Source organism: Scyliorhinus torazame, chromosome 17 (assembly GCF_047496885.1).
Source record: "Scyliorhinus torazame isolate Kashiwa2021f chromosome 17, sScyTor2.1, whole genome shotgun sequence".
NCBI classification, from domain to species: Eukaryota; Metazoa; Chordata; class Chondrichthyes; order Carcharhiniformes; family Scyliorhinidae; genus Scyliorhinus; species Scyliorhinus torazame.
The window spans coordinates 29,112,111-29,128,683 of record NC_092723.1 but is presented as its reverse complement, the minus strand read 5'-3'; the positions used below and the strand labels follow the sequence as shown (position 1 = coordinate 29,128,683).

The 16,573-nt window shown below is 50.3% G+C and overlaps 1 protein-coding gene across 7 annotated transcripts in view; it reads right to left on the bottom strand.

Annotated features, from left to right (window-relative positions):
• Window positions 1-16,573, bottom strand: part of LOC140393807 (C4b-binding protein alpha chain-like) — a 52,096-nt gene that overhangs the window by 13,708 nt on the left and 21,815 nt on the right. For 4 of the 7 annotated variants that reach the window (XM_072480264.1, XM_072480268.1, XM_072480267.1 and 1 more), the window contains exon 6: window positions 7,352-7,372. In XM_072480264.1, coding sequence (XP_072336365.1) covers window positions 7,352-7,372 — 21 coding nt within the window. Of the gene's footprint in view, window positions 1-1,276; window positions 1,325-7,351; window positions 7,373-16,573 lie in introns of all 7 variants that reach the window. The other 3 variants (XM_072480262.1, XM_072480265.1, XM_072480263.1) reach the window with 2 other exon arrangements.

Below are 16,573 nucleotides of genomic sequence, written 5' to 3'. Positions count from 1 at the left end.
GTACTTGGGCATCCAGGTGGCGCGGGAGCGAGCAGCTGCACAAGCTGAATCTGGGTCGGTTGGTAGAACAGATGAGAGGGTACTTTCGTAGGGGTCGCTTTGGGAGCGGATGGAGGCAGCCTCATGTAGAGGCACTGTTAATAGCAACTCTCGTCATTCTCGCCAGCCAGGTACGCCACAAGCCCAGTAGTAGTGGTAGCCCAGAGGGTGTGGGGACAGTGGCGGCAGCATATGGGGGTGGAGGGGGCGTTGGTGTGGGTACAGATATACGATCATCACCGGTTTGCTCCGGTGAAGCTGGATGGGGTTTTCCGGAGGCTGCAGCAGGCGGGGATTAAGAGATTTGGAGATCACTTTATCAATGAGGACTTCCCGAGCTTGAGGAGTACAGCTGCCAGGTGGAAATGGGTTCCGGTATCGGCAGGTGAGGGACTTTGTGGGGAGGCAGGTTTTGACCTTTCTGCACTGATGCCCCAGGTGCTGGAGGATAAGGTGGTGTTGAGAGTAGGGAAAGGGGAGGGGCTGGTTTCAGAGATCTTCAAGGAACCGATGGAGTGGGAGGGAGCACCGTTAGGGGAGGTCCTGTTTGCATAAACCATGTTGGCTGGGGTTTGTTACTGGGTCTGGTTTATCTTGTTTAGTCCCTTTTGACACCTGATAGTTAAAATTGTTAAATTGTTAAAATTATAAATGCCTTAATAAAATATTTCCTCAAAAATAATAAATGCTGGCCGAGCCAGTGGAGCCCCGCAAAAATTTTAAAAATCAAGTAAGCTTACATTAACACTGTAATGAGGTTACTGTGAAAATCTCCCAGTCGCCACACTCCGGCGCCTGGTCGGGTGCACAGAGGGAGAATTCCGAATGTCTCATTCACCTAACAAGCATGTCTTTTGGGACTTGTGGGTAGAAACCGGAGCACCCGGAGGAAGCCCACGCAGATACGGGGAGAACACAGACAGTGACCCAAGCCTGGAATCGAACCTGGATCCCTGGTGTGGTGAAGCAACAGTGCTACTGTGCCGCCCATATTATGCAATTCGGACCGACAAGACTACCCCCATTAGATCAATGCAATGTACTCACCAACTGTTGTTGTTGTACGAGTTAGTGCACAGGGGTCAAAGAAATAACAAAATGAATCATATGGACGGTGTTACCATAACTACTCCTCACATGAAGAATTTAAATTATTGGATTGGTTGGGCCAAATTGCCTGCTTTTATGCAATTTGGACCGACAAGACTACCTCATTCGGTCCATGCAATGTACTCACTGATTGCTTTTGTTGTTGTACGAGTTGCTTTTGTTGTTGTACGAGTTACTGCACAGGGGACAAAGAAATAACAAAATGAATCATGTGTTACCATAACTACTCCTCACACGAGCTTCCGGGTGCGGCGATGACCAGCTGAGTCGCACGTTTCGGCAGCTCCCGGTGAAACGGACATTTGGGCTCTTGATAGGAGCCCCAACAGCAATTTTGACGGCTAAAAACACTGTGCGGTAAACCAGAAGGGAATCCCCCCTGGATACGGATGGAAAAAGGAGGAGAAAGTGGCCGGATTGCAGTGGATCCTTTAGAAAGCGGCAAGGAAGGCAAGCAAAAACCAAGATGGCGTCAGAAGGTGGCAGTTTAACATGGGGCCCTGAACAACAAGAGTTCTTGAAATGCTGTGTGGAAGAGCTCAAAAGGAAATGAAGAAAGAGCTGTTGGCCCCGATACTACAGGCGATCGAAGGGCTAAAGGAGGAACAAAAGACCCAGGAGCGGGAGCTTCGGGTCGTGAAGGCAAAGGCAGCCGAGAATGAGGACGACATACAGGGCCTGGTGGTGAAGACGGAGAAGCATGAGGCACATCAGAAACGATGTGTGGAAAGGTTGGAGGCACTGGAGAACAACGCAAGGAGGAACAACCGGAGGATTCTTGGTCTTCCTGAAGGTGCGGAGGGAGCGGACGTCGGGGCATATGTGAGCACGATGCTGCACTCGTTAATGGGAGCGGAGGCCCCGGCGGGTCCGTTGGAGGTGGAGGGAGCATACCGAGTGATGGCGCGAGGACCGAGAGCAGGAGAAATTCCCAGAGCCATAGTGGTGGGATTCCTCCGTTTTAAGGATAGAGAAATGGTCCTTAGAAGGGCAAAGAAAACTCGGAGCAGTAAATGGGAGAACGCGGTGATCCACATTTATCAAGACTGGAGTGCGGAGGTGGCAAGAAGGAGGGCGAGCTTTAATCGGGCCAAGGCGGTGCTTCATAAAAAGAAGATAAAATTTGGAATGCTGCAACCAGCAAGGACTGTGGGTCACATATCGAGGGAGGCACCACTACTTTGAGACAGCGGATGAAGCGTGGACTTTTATTGTGGAAGAAAAACTGGAATGAGCGGGTTATTAAAAAGAACGTTTGAACAAAGTGGTGGGGCGAATGTGGGGGGCGAAGAGGGGGGTTAAAAAGGGGGGGAAAAAAGAGGAGTTTTATGTACTAATCCTGCGATGTGGTAACTTTTCTCTCTTCCACAGGTGGTGATGGGGGAGGAGGGGAGGTGGAGGAGATGGGGCGTTGGCCATTGGGGGCCGGGCCAAGGGAGAAGCGCGGGCTTGGTTCCCGCGCTATGATAATCATGGCGGGAATAGAGAAGCAGGAAGGAGGGGGCGTCGCACGGTGCGAGCCAAGGTCACGGGGGGGAAGCCCAGGTCGGCCAGAGTTTGCTGACTTCTGGGAGCAACATGGGGAGAGTAATTACGCTAGCGGGGGATCTAGCAGGGGGGGTGGGAGGGGGGAATTACTGGGTTGCTGCTGCTGGGGAGAGGGGGAAGCTGGTATGGGAGGGGATGGGCAGGGGGGCACCGCCTGGGGGAGATACAGCTGCGTGGGAACCGGGTGAGGAGCTGAAAAAGGGGATGGCTAATCGACAAGGGGGGGGGGGGGGTAGGAAGCCCCCCAACCCGGCTGATCATGTGGAACGTGAGAGGGCTGAACGGGCCGATAAAGAGGGCACGGGTACTCGCACACCTTAAGAAACTTAAGGCAGATGTGGTTATGTTACAGGAAACGCACCTGAAACTGATAGACCAGGTTAGGCTACGCAAAGGATGGGTGGGGCAGGTGTTCCATTCGGGGCTAGATGCGAAAAACAGGGGGGTGGCTATATTAGTGGGGAAGCGGGTAATGTTCGAGGCAAAGACTATAGTGGCGGATAACGGGGGCAGATACGTGATGGTGAGTGGCAAACTACAGGGGGAGACGGTGGTTTGGTAAACGTATATGCCCGAACTGGGATGATGCCAATTTTATGAGGCGGATGCTAGGACGCATTCCGGACCTAGAGATGGGAAAGCTGATAATGGGGGGAGATTTTAATACGGTGTTGGAACCAGGGCTGGATAGGTCGAAGTCCAGGACTGGAAGGAGGCCGGCAGCAGCCAAGGTACTTAAAGATTTTATGGAGCAGATGGGAGGTGTAGACCCGTGGAGATTTAGCAGACCTAGGAGTAAGGAGTTCTCGTTTTTCTCCTATGTCCATAAAGTCTACTCGCGAATAGACTTTTTTGTGCTGGGAAGGGCATTGATCCCGAAGGTGAGGGGAACGGAGTATACGGCGACAGCCATTTCGGATCACGCTCCACACTGGGTAGACTTGGAGATAGGGGAGGAAACAGGAGGGCGCCACCCTGGAGAATGGACATGGGACTAATGGCAGATGAGGGGGTGTGTCTAAGGGTGAGGGGGTGCATTGAAAAGTACTTGGAACTCAATGATAATGGGGAGGTCCAGGTGGGAGTGGTCTGGGAGGCGCTGAAGGCGGTGGTTAGAGGGGAGCTGATATCAATAAGGGCACATAAAGGGAAGCAGGAGAGTAAGGAACGGGAGCGGTTTCTGCAAGAACTTTTGAGGGTGGACAGACAATATGCGGAAGCACCGGAGGAGGGACTGTACAGGGAAAGGCAAAGGCTACATGTAGAATTTGACTTGCTGACTACGGGCACTGCAGAGGCACAATGGAGGAAGGCACAGGGTGTACAGTACGAATATGGGGAGAAGGCGAGCAGGTTGCTGGCACACCAATTGAGGAAAAGGGGAGCAGCGAGGGAAATAGGGGGAGTGAGGATGAGGAAGGAGAGATGGAGCAGGGAGCGGAGAGAGTGAATGGAGTGTTCAAGACATTTTATAAAAAATTATACGAAGCTCAAATCCCGGATGGGAGGGAGAGAATGATGGGCTGCTTGGATCGGCTGGAATTTCCCAAAGTGGAAGAGCAGGAAAGGGTGGGACTGGGAGCACAGATCGAGGTAGAAGAAGTGGTGAAAGGAATTAGGAGCATGCAGGCAGGAAAGGCCCCGGGACCGGATGGATTCCCAGTCGAATTCTATAGAAAATATGTGGACTTGCTCGCCCCGGTACTGACGAGGACCTTTAATGAGGCAAAGGAAAGGGGACAACTGCCCCCGACTATGTCTGAAGCAACGATATCGCTTCTCTTAAAGAAGGAAAAGGACCCGCTACAATGCGGGTCCTATAGACCTATTTCCCTCCTAAATGTAGATGCCAAGATCCTGGCCAAGGTAATGGCAATGAGAATAGAGGAATGTGTCCCGGGGGTGGTCCACGAGGACCAAACTGGGTTTGTGAAGGGGAGACAGTTGAACACGAATATACGGAGGCTGTTAGGGGTAATGATGATGGCCCCACCAGAGGGGGAAAACAGAGGTAGTAGTGGCGATGGATGCCGAGAAAGCATTTGATAGAGTGGAGTGGGATTATTTGTGGGAGGTGTTGAGGAGATTTGGTTTTGGAGAGGGGTATGTTAGATGGGTGCAGCTGTTGTATAGGGCCCCGATGGCGAGCGTGGTCACAAATGGACGGGGATCTGCATATTTTCGGCTCCATAGAGGGACAAGGCAGGGATGCCCTCTGTCCCCATTATTGTTTGCACTGGCGATTGAGCCCCTGGCGATAGCGTTGAGGGGTTCCAAGAAGTGGAGGGGAGTACTTAGAGGAGGAGAAGAACACCGGGTATCTTTGTATGCGGACGATTTGCTACTATACGTGGCAGACCCGGCGGAGGGGATGCCAGAAATAATGCGGATACTTGGGGAGTTTGGGGATTTTTCAGGGTATAAATTGAACATGGGGAAAAGTGAGTTGTTTGTGGTGCATCCAGGGGAGCAGAGTAGAGAAATAGAGGACCTACCGTTGAGGAAGGTAACAAGGGACTTTCGTTACCTGGGGATCCAGATAGCCAAGAATTGGGGCACATTGCATAGGTTAAATTTAACGCGGTTGGTGGAACAAATGGAGGAGGATTTCAAGAGATGGGATATGGTATCCCTGTCACTGGCAGGGAGGGTGCAGGTGGTTAAGATGGTGGTCCTCCCGAGATTCCTCTTTGTGTTTCAGTGCCTCCCGGTGGTGATCACGAAGGCTTTTTTTAAAGGGATTGAAAAGAGCATCATGGGTTTTGTGGGGGCCGGGAAGACACCGAGAGCGAGGAAGGGATTCTTACAGCGTAGCAGGGATGGGGGGGGGCTGGCACTACCGAGCCTAAGTGAGTATTATTGGGCCGCTAATATTTCAATGGTGAGTAAGTGGATGGGAGAGGAGGAGGGAGCGGCGTGGAAGAGATTAGAGAGGGCGTCCTGTAGGGGGACCAGCCTACAGGCTATGGTGACAGCCGCATTGCCGTTCTCACCGAGGAACTACACCACAAGCCCGGTGGTGGTGGCTACACTGGAGATTTGGGGACAGTGGAGACGGCATAGGGGAAAGACTGGAGCCTTGGGGGGGTCCCCGATAATAAACAACCATAGGTTTGCCCCGGGGGGAATGGATGGGGGATATGGAATGTGGCAAAGAGCAGGAATAACGCAACTGAAAGATCTGTTTGTGGATGGGAAGTTCGCGAGTCTGGGAGCGCTGACCGAGAAATATGGGTTGCCCCAAGGGAATGCATTCAGGTATATGCAACTGAGGGCTTTTGCGAGGCAACAGGTGAGGGAATTCCCGCAGCTCCCGACACAAGAGGTGCAGGACAGAGTGATCTCAAAGACATGGGTGGGGGATGGTAAGGTGTCAGATATATATAGGGAAATGAGGGACGAAGGGGAGACTATGGTAGATGAACTAAAAGGGAAATGGGAAGAAGAGCTGGGGGAGGAGATCGAGGAGGGGCTGTGGGCAGATGCCCTAAGCAGGGTAAACTCGTCGTCCTCGTGTGCCAGGCTAAGCCTGATTCAGTTTAAGGTATTACACAGGGCGCATATGACTGGAGCACGGCTCAGTAAATTTTTTGGGGTGGAGGATAGGTGTGCAAGGTGCTCGAGAAGCCCAGCGAATCATAACCATATGTTTTGGTCATGCCCGGCACTACAGGGGTTTTGGATGGGGGTGACAAAGGTGCTTTCAAAAGTAGTGGGGGTCCGGGTCGAACCAAGCTGGGGGTTGGCTATATTTGGGGTTGCACAAGAGCCGGGAGTGCAGGAGGCGAGAGAGGCCGATGTTTTGGCCTTTGCGTCCCTAGTAGCCCGGCACAGGATATTGTTAATGTGGAAAGAAGCCAAGCCCCCGGGGGTGGAGACCTGGATAAATGACATGGCAGGGTTTATAAAGCTAGAGCGGATTAAGTTCGTTCTAAGGGGGTCGGCTCAAGGGTTCACCCGGCGGTGGCACCCGTTCGTCGAATACCTCGCAGAAAGATAGATGGAATGGAAAAAAGGCAGCAGCAGCAGCAGCCCAGGATCGGGGGGGGGGGGGGGGGGGGGGGGGGGGAAAGAAAGAGGGGGGAGGAGGAACCAGAAGGACTCTCAGGGTAGTTAATATATACTGTATAATATGTATAGGTCGTTGCGACAGATAATTATATATTGGACTGTTAAATTATATTTTTGGAGAGTGTTACTTGTGATAAGGCAGTTGCCAATTAGGGTTAGTTTTCATTTTTGTTATTTATTATTTATTCATTTTTTGTTTATAAAATAGGTCATTGTTATTTGTGTTGTTATAATATTGTGTAAAGGATGCACAATGTACTGTGTTGGTTGACCAAAAATTCTCAATAAAATATTTATAAAAAAAAAAAACACTACTCCTCACACGAAGAATTTAAATTAATGGTTTGGTTGGGCCAAATTGCCTGCTTCTATACGATTTGGACAGTCAAGACTACCCTATTGGCCTCCATGGGCCGGTTTAGCTAGACAGCTGGTTTGTAATGCAGAACAAGGCCAGCAGCGCGGGTTCAATTCCTGTATTGGCTTACCCGAAAAGGTGCCGGAATGTGGCGACTAGGGGCTTTTCACAGTAACTTCATACTTGTGACAATAAAAGGTTATCAGGTCAATGCAATGTACTCACCAACTGTTGTCGTAGGAGTTACTGTACAGGGGACAAAGAAATAACAAAATTAATCAGGTGGACAGTGTTACCATAAAATAGCACTTCTTAAACGGTTCTTTCCTTTTACATGTTTTAAGTAAATCATTAATTTGATGTAATATACTTACCAGCTGGGATACTGCAGTTCCTGTACATTGGACAGAAAAAAAACCAACCAACTTCTAAGCAGTGTTACGAAAAAAAAAATGGTGCTTCTCGAAGAATGTGGTATGCATAAAGCAAAGGACATTCTGGAGAATGCTATCAAGTTTATTTACGGTTATCATATTCAAAAGTGATCAGGAAAAAAGAATGTCTTTGCTTTCAGCAATACATGACTTAGCATTCCTCTTATGTTCTCTCAGATGACCTCCACTGGTGGACTAACAAAGTGCCAGTGTCCACATCTAAATGACCACAAACAGTTTTGAGAACAATTGCTACAAAAGCTGATCAAGTATCTTTTTCACAAATATGTTTCCCTTTCATGTTAATCACCTCTCATCACGAATGGGAAGAGATAGAAATGCAATAGCTTATACTCAAGTAATTAGGTGTAGCAGGTGCGGAACAAATAAAAAGGGAAGGACTGTGATCATCTGGAAGACAAAGAGATTAAATGACAAAAGAGTCGATGGTGTACATTCAAAGCAAGCTGGAACGGGACAAGTAAAGTACTGTTGTATCCAGAGGAGATGCGAATGGTAGAAAGGTGAACATCTAAAAGCATAAACAAAAAAAACCTCTAATGCCTGCAACAGAAAAATGTGGGAAAACAGGGGAAGTGATAACAGCCTGAAATTGATAAACTCAGTGCTGCGTCTGGAAGACTGCAAAATGCCTAATAAAAAGAAGCAGTTATTCTTTGAACTTAAGAGTCTCCAGAGGCAGCTAAGGGCAAAGAGGTCAGCTGAGGATAAGGTGGGGAATTAAGACGACAGATAATAAGATCATGGTCACACTTGTGGACTGAAAGGAGGTTTTACAAAAAAATGGTTGCTCACTCGGCTTTTGGTCTCTCCAATGTAGAGCAGACTATTTTGGGCAACAAATACAGTGGACAAAATTGAAAGGTTCACACACAAAATTGCCATTACACCTGGAGGGACTGTTTGCAGCCTTGGATGGGGAGGAGAGAGAGACTGTAAAAGAGATGCAGGTATTGCATCTCCTGAACTGGCATGGATAGGTGCTGGAGGGTGGGGAGAGTTGGGTGACGATTGAGGAGCAAACTAGTGTGCCACAGAGGAAACGGCCCACTGTGAATACTGAAAGGGGAGATGATGTCCGGTAACAGCAAATAATTGGTGGTGGCTTTTGGAGATGACATGATTGGCCATTGAATACAGTAGCTGGTGTGGTGCAATTAAAAGGGGAACATAGTTGAAAGCCCCATCAACCAGTGTGGGAATCGTTGCCTGAGGAAAAAGGGAGACATAACAAACGTGCTGGTAGGGAATAGAGGTAGAGGGTACTGGACATGCATGGTGAAGAGGAGATGGTTAGGGTGAGGAAATTAAAAACTGAAAATGATGGAGGGCTTTGGAAAGGACATGGGTGTCGTTGGGTAGAGATTAGACAAAAGGAGCTAAAATAAGAGTAGAGATCTGAAGAGATTAATTCATTGGGGCACTTCATTGGGGAAGCCATAGTCAACCATGGCAGCCCTATTTGTGAATCTTGGGAAGCAGGTTGAAGCAAACTGTTCAGGATTTGGGGCCTTTGAAGTTGGCGGCCATTGAAGGAAAGAAGAAAACTTTCATAGGGTTGCGTGCTCTCTCTCGCACGCACACATTCACCATTCCGCTCTCTCACATGCGGAGGCTTGCTCTGCCCCTCTGCTACAAGGTCCATTACGAATCTCTGCTCGGAGGCCCGCTCTTCCCATCACTCTGCTGTCCACACTGGTCCTGAAATTAAGTTTTGAATTTCATGCTGTTCCCAGTTCATCCAATCTTCTCCAAAAGTCAACTTCCGATTGACAAGCAGCTCTGAAGCAATTAAATTTTTTTTTACAAATGAGCCTGTCCTGGACCAAACCCCAGGATGCTCTTGCAGATCTTATGGGTTATGCGGACCCCAGTTTGGGAATCCCTGGGTTATTGCAATGCACTCACCAGCTTTTGTAGTTACAGGTAAAAGGAAGAAAAAGTAAAATTGATCACGTGGACAGTGTTACCACAAAAAACACTTAAAACGTGCGAAAGGAAAGAACAGTTTAGTACACTATTAATTCAATGTCATAACCTTACCAGCTATAGTAGCTGCCATACCTAAACATTATCAGAGAAAAACAACAAATATTAAGCAGTGTTACCATAAAATAACACTTCTTTGCCTTTGCATGTTTTAAGAACAGTTTAATTGCAGAATCGGAGGAGTAAATATCAGATACAAAAACAGAAAAGATGCTGGAAAATCTCAGGTCTGACAGTATCTGTGGAGGGAGAGAATAGAACTAACTTGAAATGAAATGAAAAAATGAAATTTAAAAAAATCGCTTGTCCCAAGTAGGCTTCAAAGGAAGTTACTGTGAAAAGCCCCTAGTCGCCACATTTCGGCACCTGTTCGGGGGTCTTTGGAGTCTGGATGACTCTTCGTCAGAGCTGCTCAGAGTTGTGGGGCTAGAGACTGCATAGGTAGGAAAAGGCAACGCCGTGCAGGGATTTTAAACAAGGCGAAGAATTTGAAAGTCCCTGCATTGCTTAACTAGGATGCAAATTAGTGAATTGAAATGCTTGTTATAATCTCCATGATGGAATAAACTACCATTTGTAAGTTTAGGTGTTATTGGCTGCTGGGACACTTAACTGACGATCACAATTTCCTTAATTACAATTGCAGCACTATGTTTTTCATGCAATGTCTTTACAGTAGCTTCAATTTTAGGTCATTTGGCTTCATCTGTAATAAGTGTAACAATCAGCAGAAAGTCCAAGTCACAAGCTCTGCCACCAACTCAACATGTATTAAAAGATTAGTCTGGTTTTAGATTACAGTTTTTAATTGTTTGGTATATTTTACACGGTGCAAAATTCTAAAAGATGTTGGCCTTTAGAACCAGCACATTTTTTATTTATTTGCTAATTATCATGAGCTCACAATGAGGGCAGCAAAGCAGAGTAGAAAATAAGTTGAACTTTCTGCCAGTATCATAAGTTAGTTTAACATGTTTATTATAAAAAATGATAAAAACAGTTACTGATTGGGTTAAGTGGCAGGAAAATTTTTTTTTGTAAAATAAGCAAAGAGGAGCAAGGATACCCATGTTATTTGAGAAAAGATATATACATTTTAGTAATTCATTTCTTGGATTTGAGGGGGGGGCCAACATTTATTGCCCATCCCTAGTTGCCCTCAAGCAGATGGTGGCGAGCTGCCCTCTTGAACTGCTGCAGTCCTATGGGCACATCCAAAGTGCTGTTAGGGAGGGAATGCCAGGATTTGGACCCAGCAATTGTGAAGGAACAGCGATGTATTACCAAGTCAGGGTGGTGAGTGACCTGGATTTTGCAGTCAGTGACAAAGCATGAGTGTTTGCCGCAGATCGCAAAGCAAGGCTTGTTGCTTGGTGGTCAAACAATACTCTGGTGATAATTTCACCTCTTGTCGGGACAGCAGCAGATTGTCATGTTCAGTGTGGAGCTGGAGTGATGTCATCAGGTTGTCAAAGCAGCCAACCGGACCTCCGGGTGCGGCGATGACCAGCTAAGTCGCACGTTTCGGCACCTCCCATTGGAACGGACTTTTGGGCTCTTACCGGGAGCCCCAACGGCAATTTTTGAAGGCTAAATCCATTGTGCGGTGAAACAAAAGGGAGCCCCCCCGGACGTACATGGAGAAAGAAGATAATAGTGGCCGGGTGGCAGAGGATCCCCTGGAGCAACGGCAAGGAAGGGAGGCGCGAAGCAAGATGGTGGCGGAGGGAGGCCGATTGGTATGGGGCCTGGAACAGCAAGAGTTCCTTCGGCAATGTGTGGAGGAGCTCAAGAAGGAGGTGCTGGCCCCGATGCTGCAGGCGATTGAGGGGCTAAAGGAGGCGCAGAAGACCCAAGAGTTGGAGCTCCGTGGCGTGAAGGCAAAGGCTGCCGAAAATGAGGACGAAATACAGGGCTTGGTGGTGAAGACAGAGACACACAAGGCACTGCATAAGAGGTGTATGGAGAGGCTGGAAGCCCTGGAAAATAGCTTGAGGAAGAACCTGAGAGTCTTGGGTCTTCCCGAAGGTGCAGAGGGAGCGGACGTCGGGGCGTATGTGAGCACGATGCTTCATTCCTTAATGGGACCGGAGGCCCCGACGGGCCCCTTGGAAGTGGAGGGAGCATATCGAGTCATAGATTATCATAGAATTTACAGTGCAGAAGGAGGCCATTTGGCCCATCGAGTCTGCACCAGCTCTTGGAACGAGCACCCTACCCAAGGTCAACACCTCCACCCTATCCCCATAACCCAGTAACCCCACCCAACACTAAGGGCAATTTTGGACACCAAGGGCAATTTAGCATGGCCAATCCACCTCACCTGCGCATCTTTGGACTGTGGGAGGAAACCGGAGCACCCGGAGGAAACCCACGCACACACGGGGAGGATGTGCAGACTCCGCACAGACAGTGACCCAAGCCGGAATCGAACCTGGAACCCTGGAGCTGTGAAGCATTTGTGCTATCCACAATGCTACCGTGCTGCCCATGAGTCCTCGTGAGAAGACCGAAGGCAGGAGAAATACCTCGAGTTATAAAGACAGGGAGATGGTCCTGAAATGGGAGAAAAAGACACAGAGCTACAGGTGGGAGAACGCGGCGATCCGCGTGTACCAGGATTGGAGTGCGGAGGTGGCGAGAAGGAGGGCGAGTTTCAACCGGGCCAAGGCGGTGCTCCATAGAAAGAAAGTAAAATTTGGAATGCTGCAGCCGGCGAGACTGTGGGTTACACACCAGGGAAAACACCACTACTTTGAGACGGCAGAAGAGGCATGGACATTTATTGAAGAAGAAAAGTTGGTCTAGACTGGAGAAAGGACTTTTGTAATGAAGTAGTGGGGTGGTTGCATGGGACTGGGAATCGGAAGGGGGGAACTTTTTCTTTCCCCTCGAAGGGGGAACTGTGGGCGCCGGTGGGGAAGGAGAGGGAGGAGAGCGGGAGCTGCGCCATTAGGGGCGGGGCCAGGTGGGAAGCGTGGGCTTGGTTCCCGCGCTATGGTAATTGTGGAGGGAAAAGGGGGCGCAGGAAGGAGGGCGCCTCACACAATGGGAGGCTAAGGATAAACGGGGCAGCCGAGGTCAGCCAGATTTTGCTGACTTCTGGAAGCAACATGGGGGGAGCAACTAAGCTAGAGGGGGATCTAGCCGGGGGGGGGTTAACTGGGTTGCTGCTGCTAAGGGGAAGGGGGAGCGGCTACGGGATGGGATGGTCGGGACGGGAGGGCGCCGTCGGGGTGACAAGCGGGTGCGTGGGAACCGGGTGAGGAGCTGGCCTAAAAAAGGGGATGGCTAGTCGACGAGGGGGGGGGGGGGGGGGGGGTAAAGAGCCCCCCAACCCGGTTGATCACATGGAACGTGAGAGGGCTGAATGGGCCAATTAAGAGGGCAAGGGTACTTGCGCACCTAAAGAAACTAAAGGCGGATGTGGTCATGCTGCAGGAGACGCATCTGAAACTGACGGGTCAGGTTAGATTACGAAAAGGATGGGTGGGACAGGTATTCCACTCGGGCTTGGATGCGAAAAATAGAGGGGTGGCAATATTGGTGGGGAAACGGGTATTGTTTGAGGCGAAGGCCATAGTGGCGGACAGTGGGGATAGATACGTGATGGTGAGTGGCAGATTGCAAGGTGAGGCGGTGGTGCTGGTGAACGTATATGCCCCGAACTGGGATGACGCAAACTTCATGAAGTGTATGCTGGGGCGTATCCCGGACCTGGAGGCGGGAAAGTTGGTAATGGGGGGGGAAGACTTCAACACGGTGCTGGATCCAGGGCTGGACCGGTCAAGGTCTAGGACCGGGAGGAGGCCGGCAGCGGCCAAGGTGCTTAAGGACTTCATGGAGCAGATGGGAGGAGTGGATCCTTGGAGATTTACTAGGCCTAGGAGTAAAGAGTTCTCCTTCTTCTCCCATGTCCACAAGGTGTATTCTCGGATAGACTTCTTTGTCCTGGGAAGGGCGCTGATCCCGAAGTTGACAGGGACGGAGTATTCGGCTATAGCCATTTGAGATCATGCCCCACATTGGGTAGATCTGGAAGTAGGAGAGGAAAAGGAACAGCACCCACTCTGGAGATTAGATATGGAATTGTTGGCGGACGAGGGTGTGTGTGTAAGGGTAAGGAGATGTGACTTCCGGGTGCGGCTATGCAGAGCTAGGTCGCATATTCAGTAGCTCCTGCTTGGAACGGACTTTTGGGCTCGTTACAGGGCCCCCACGGCATTTGTTTGACATTTCCCAGTGTGGGAAGAAGGCTGCAGCATTCCCCCGACAGTGTCCCCCAGGAAGGGTATGTCTCTTGGTTGCCTCAGGAGAGACACTATTACTTCGAGACGGCGGAGGAAGCATGGTCCTTCATCAAAGAAGAGAAATTGGACCGGAACTGAGGGACTGATGCTGCAGGAAATGTTATTGTTATTGTTTTTGTTAATGTTACGGTGGAAGTTAATTGAGAAGTAAACAGGGAAGGGGGAGACATTGGGGAAATGTGGGCGCCGGTGAGGGGGGAAAGACGGGGCATAGTCGGAGAATGGGGAAGGAGAGGGGGAGGGGAAAGGGAGCTGCACCATAAGAGGAAGGTCAGGTAAAGGGATGTTCCCGCGCCAGAAAGAATAAGGCGGGAAGACAGGCGCAAGGCGGATGGGAGTTCCCCCACACTGGGGGGGGGGGGGGGGTCGAGGAGTGAGCAGGAGTAGCCGGGGTCAGTTGAAGTCAGATGACTTACGGAAGTGATATGGGGGGAGCAATCATGCTAGATAGGGATCTAGCGGGGGGGGGGGGGGGACAACAGGGTTGCTGCTGCGGAAATCCAAAAGGAAATGGCTAAAGAGTGGGTGGGCGGGGATGGTGTGCGACGCTGGGGGAGCGAGCGGGAGCGCGGAGGCGGGATATGGGACTGGCCTAGAGAAGGTAATGGCTAGTCGACACGGGAGGGGGGCAAGTAGCCCCCTAGTGAGGCTGATCACGTGGAACGTGAGAGGCCTGAACAGACCGATAAAAAGGGCCCGAGTGCTCGCACATTTGAAAGGACTAAGGGCAGACGTGGTTATGCTCCAAGAGACGCACCTAAAGGTGGCGGACCAAGTTAGGCTAAGGAAAGGATGGGTGGGACAGGTGTTCCACTCAGGACTGGACGCAAAGAACAGAGGGGTGGCCATTTTGGTGGGGAAACGGGTAGCATTTGAAGCAAAGAACATCGTAGCAGATAGCAGAGGTAGATATGTAATGGTGAGTGGTAGGCTGGAGGGAATGGAGGTCGTGTTGGCTAATGTGTATGCCCCAAATTGGGACGATGCGGGATTCATGAGACGGATGCTGGGGCGTATACCGGACCTGGAGGCAGGAAACTTGATTTTAGGAGGGGACTTTAATACGGTGCTGGACCCGGGGCTAGATAGATCTAGCTCAAGGACCGGAAGAAGGCCGGCAGCGGCCAAGGTACTTAAGGGGTTTATGGACCAAATGGGGGGAGTGGATCCATGGCGATTTCTTAGACCTAGGGCTAGGGAGTTTTCCTTCTTCTCCCATGTCCATAAAGTGTACTCCCGGATAGATTTTGTGTTGGGAAGGTCGTTGATCTCTAGGGAGGAAGAAGCAGAGTACTCAGCCATAGCGGTTTTGGATCATGCCCCACATTGGGTGGACCTGGAAGTAGGAGAGGACAGGGAGCAGAGAACACTCTGGCGATTAGATGTGGGACTGATGGCGGATGAGGGAGTGTGTGCAAGAGTGCGGGGGTGTATTGAGAGATACCTGGAGGTCAATGACGAGGGCGAGGTCCCTGTGGGAGTGGTCTGGGAAGCATTAAAAGCGGTGGTTAGAGGAGAGCTGATCTCTATTGGGGCCCACAAAAGGAAAACAGAGGCCAAGGAAAGGGAAAGATTACGGGGGGAGATTTTAAGGGTGGACAGGGAATTTGCAGAGACCCCGGAGGAGGAATTGTACAGGGAGAGGAGACGACTCCAGACAGAGTTTGACCTTCTGACCACCAGAAAGGCGGAGGTACTGTTGAGGAAGGCATGGGGAGGAGGTATGAATATGGGGAAAAGGCTAGTCGCCTGTTGGCGCATCAATTGCGAAAGAGGGCAGCAGCGAGGGGGATAGGAGGAATTAGAGACGAAAGGGGAGACACGGTGCGAAGGGCAGGAAAGATAAATGAGGTGTTCAAGACCTTCTATGAGGAACTGTATAGGTCTCAACCCCCAGAGGGAGAGGAGGGGATGCGGCAGTTCCTGGACCAATTGAGGTTCCCGAAAGTGGAGGAGCAGGAGGTGGCAGGCCTGGGGGCGCCGATTGAGGTGGACGAGGTTATTAAGGGACTGGGAAGCATGCAAGCAGGGAAGGCCCCGGGGCCAGACGGGTTCCCGGTGGAATATTACAGAAAATATGTGGACTTGTTGGCCCCGTTGATGGCGAGGACGTTCAATGAGGCCAGGGAAGGGGGGACCCTACCCCCGACGATGTCGGAGGCGACGATATCACTAATTTTGAAGAGGGACAAAGATCCATTGTAGTGCGGGTCCTATAGACCTATTTCACGATTGAACGTGGACGCCAAATTGCTGGCAAAGGTACTGGCATCGAGGATAGAGGACTGTGTCCCAGGGGTGGTGCACGAAGACCAGACAGGGTTCGTAAAAGGGAGACTACTGAATGTTAACGTGCGACGACTATTAGGGGGGATAATGATGCCCCCAGTGGAGGGGGAGGCAGAGATAGTGGCGGCAATGGACGCAGAGAAGGCATTTGATAGGGTGGAGTGGGAGTATTTATGGGAAGTGTTAAGGAGGTTTGGGTTTGGGAACGGGTTTATTAGCTGGGTTAGACTTCTTTATGGGGCTCCAACGGCAAGCGTAGTTACAGGTCGACATAGATCGGAGTATTTCCGATTATATAGGGGAACAAGACAGGGATGCCCGCTGTCTCCATTGTTGTTCGCGTTGGCAATTGAACCTCTGGCCAAGGCGTTGAGAGAGTCCAGGAAATGGAGAGGGGTGATTAG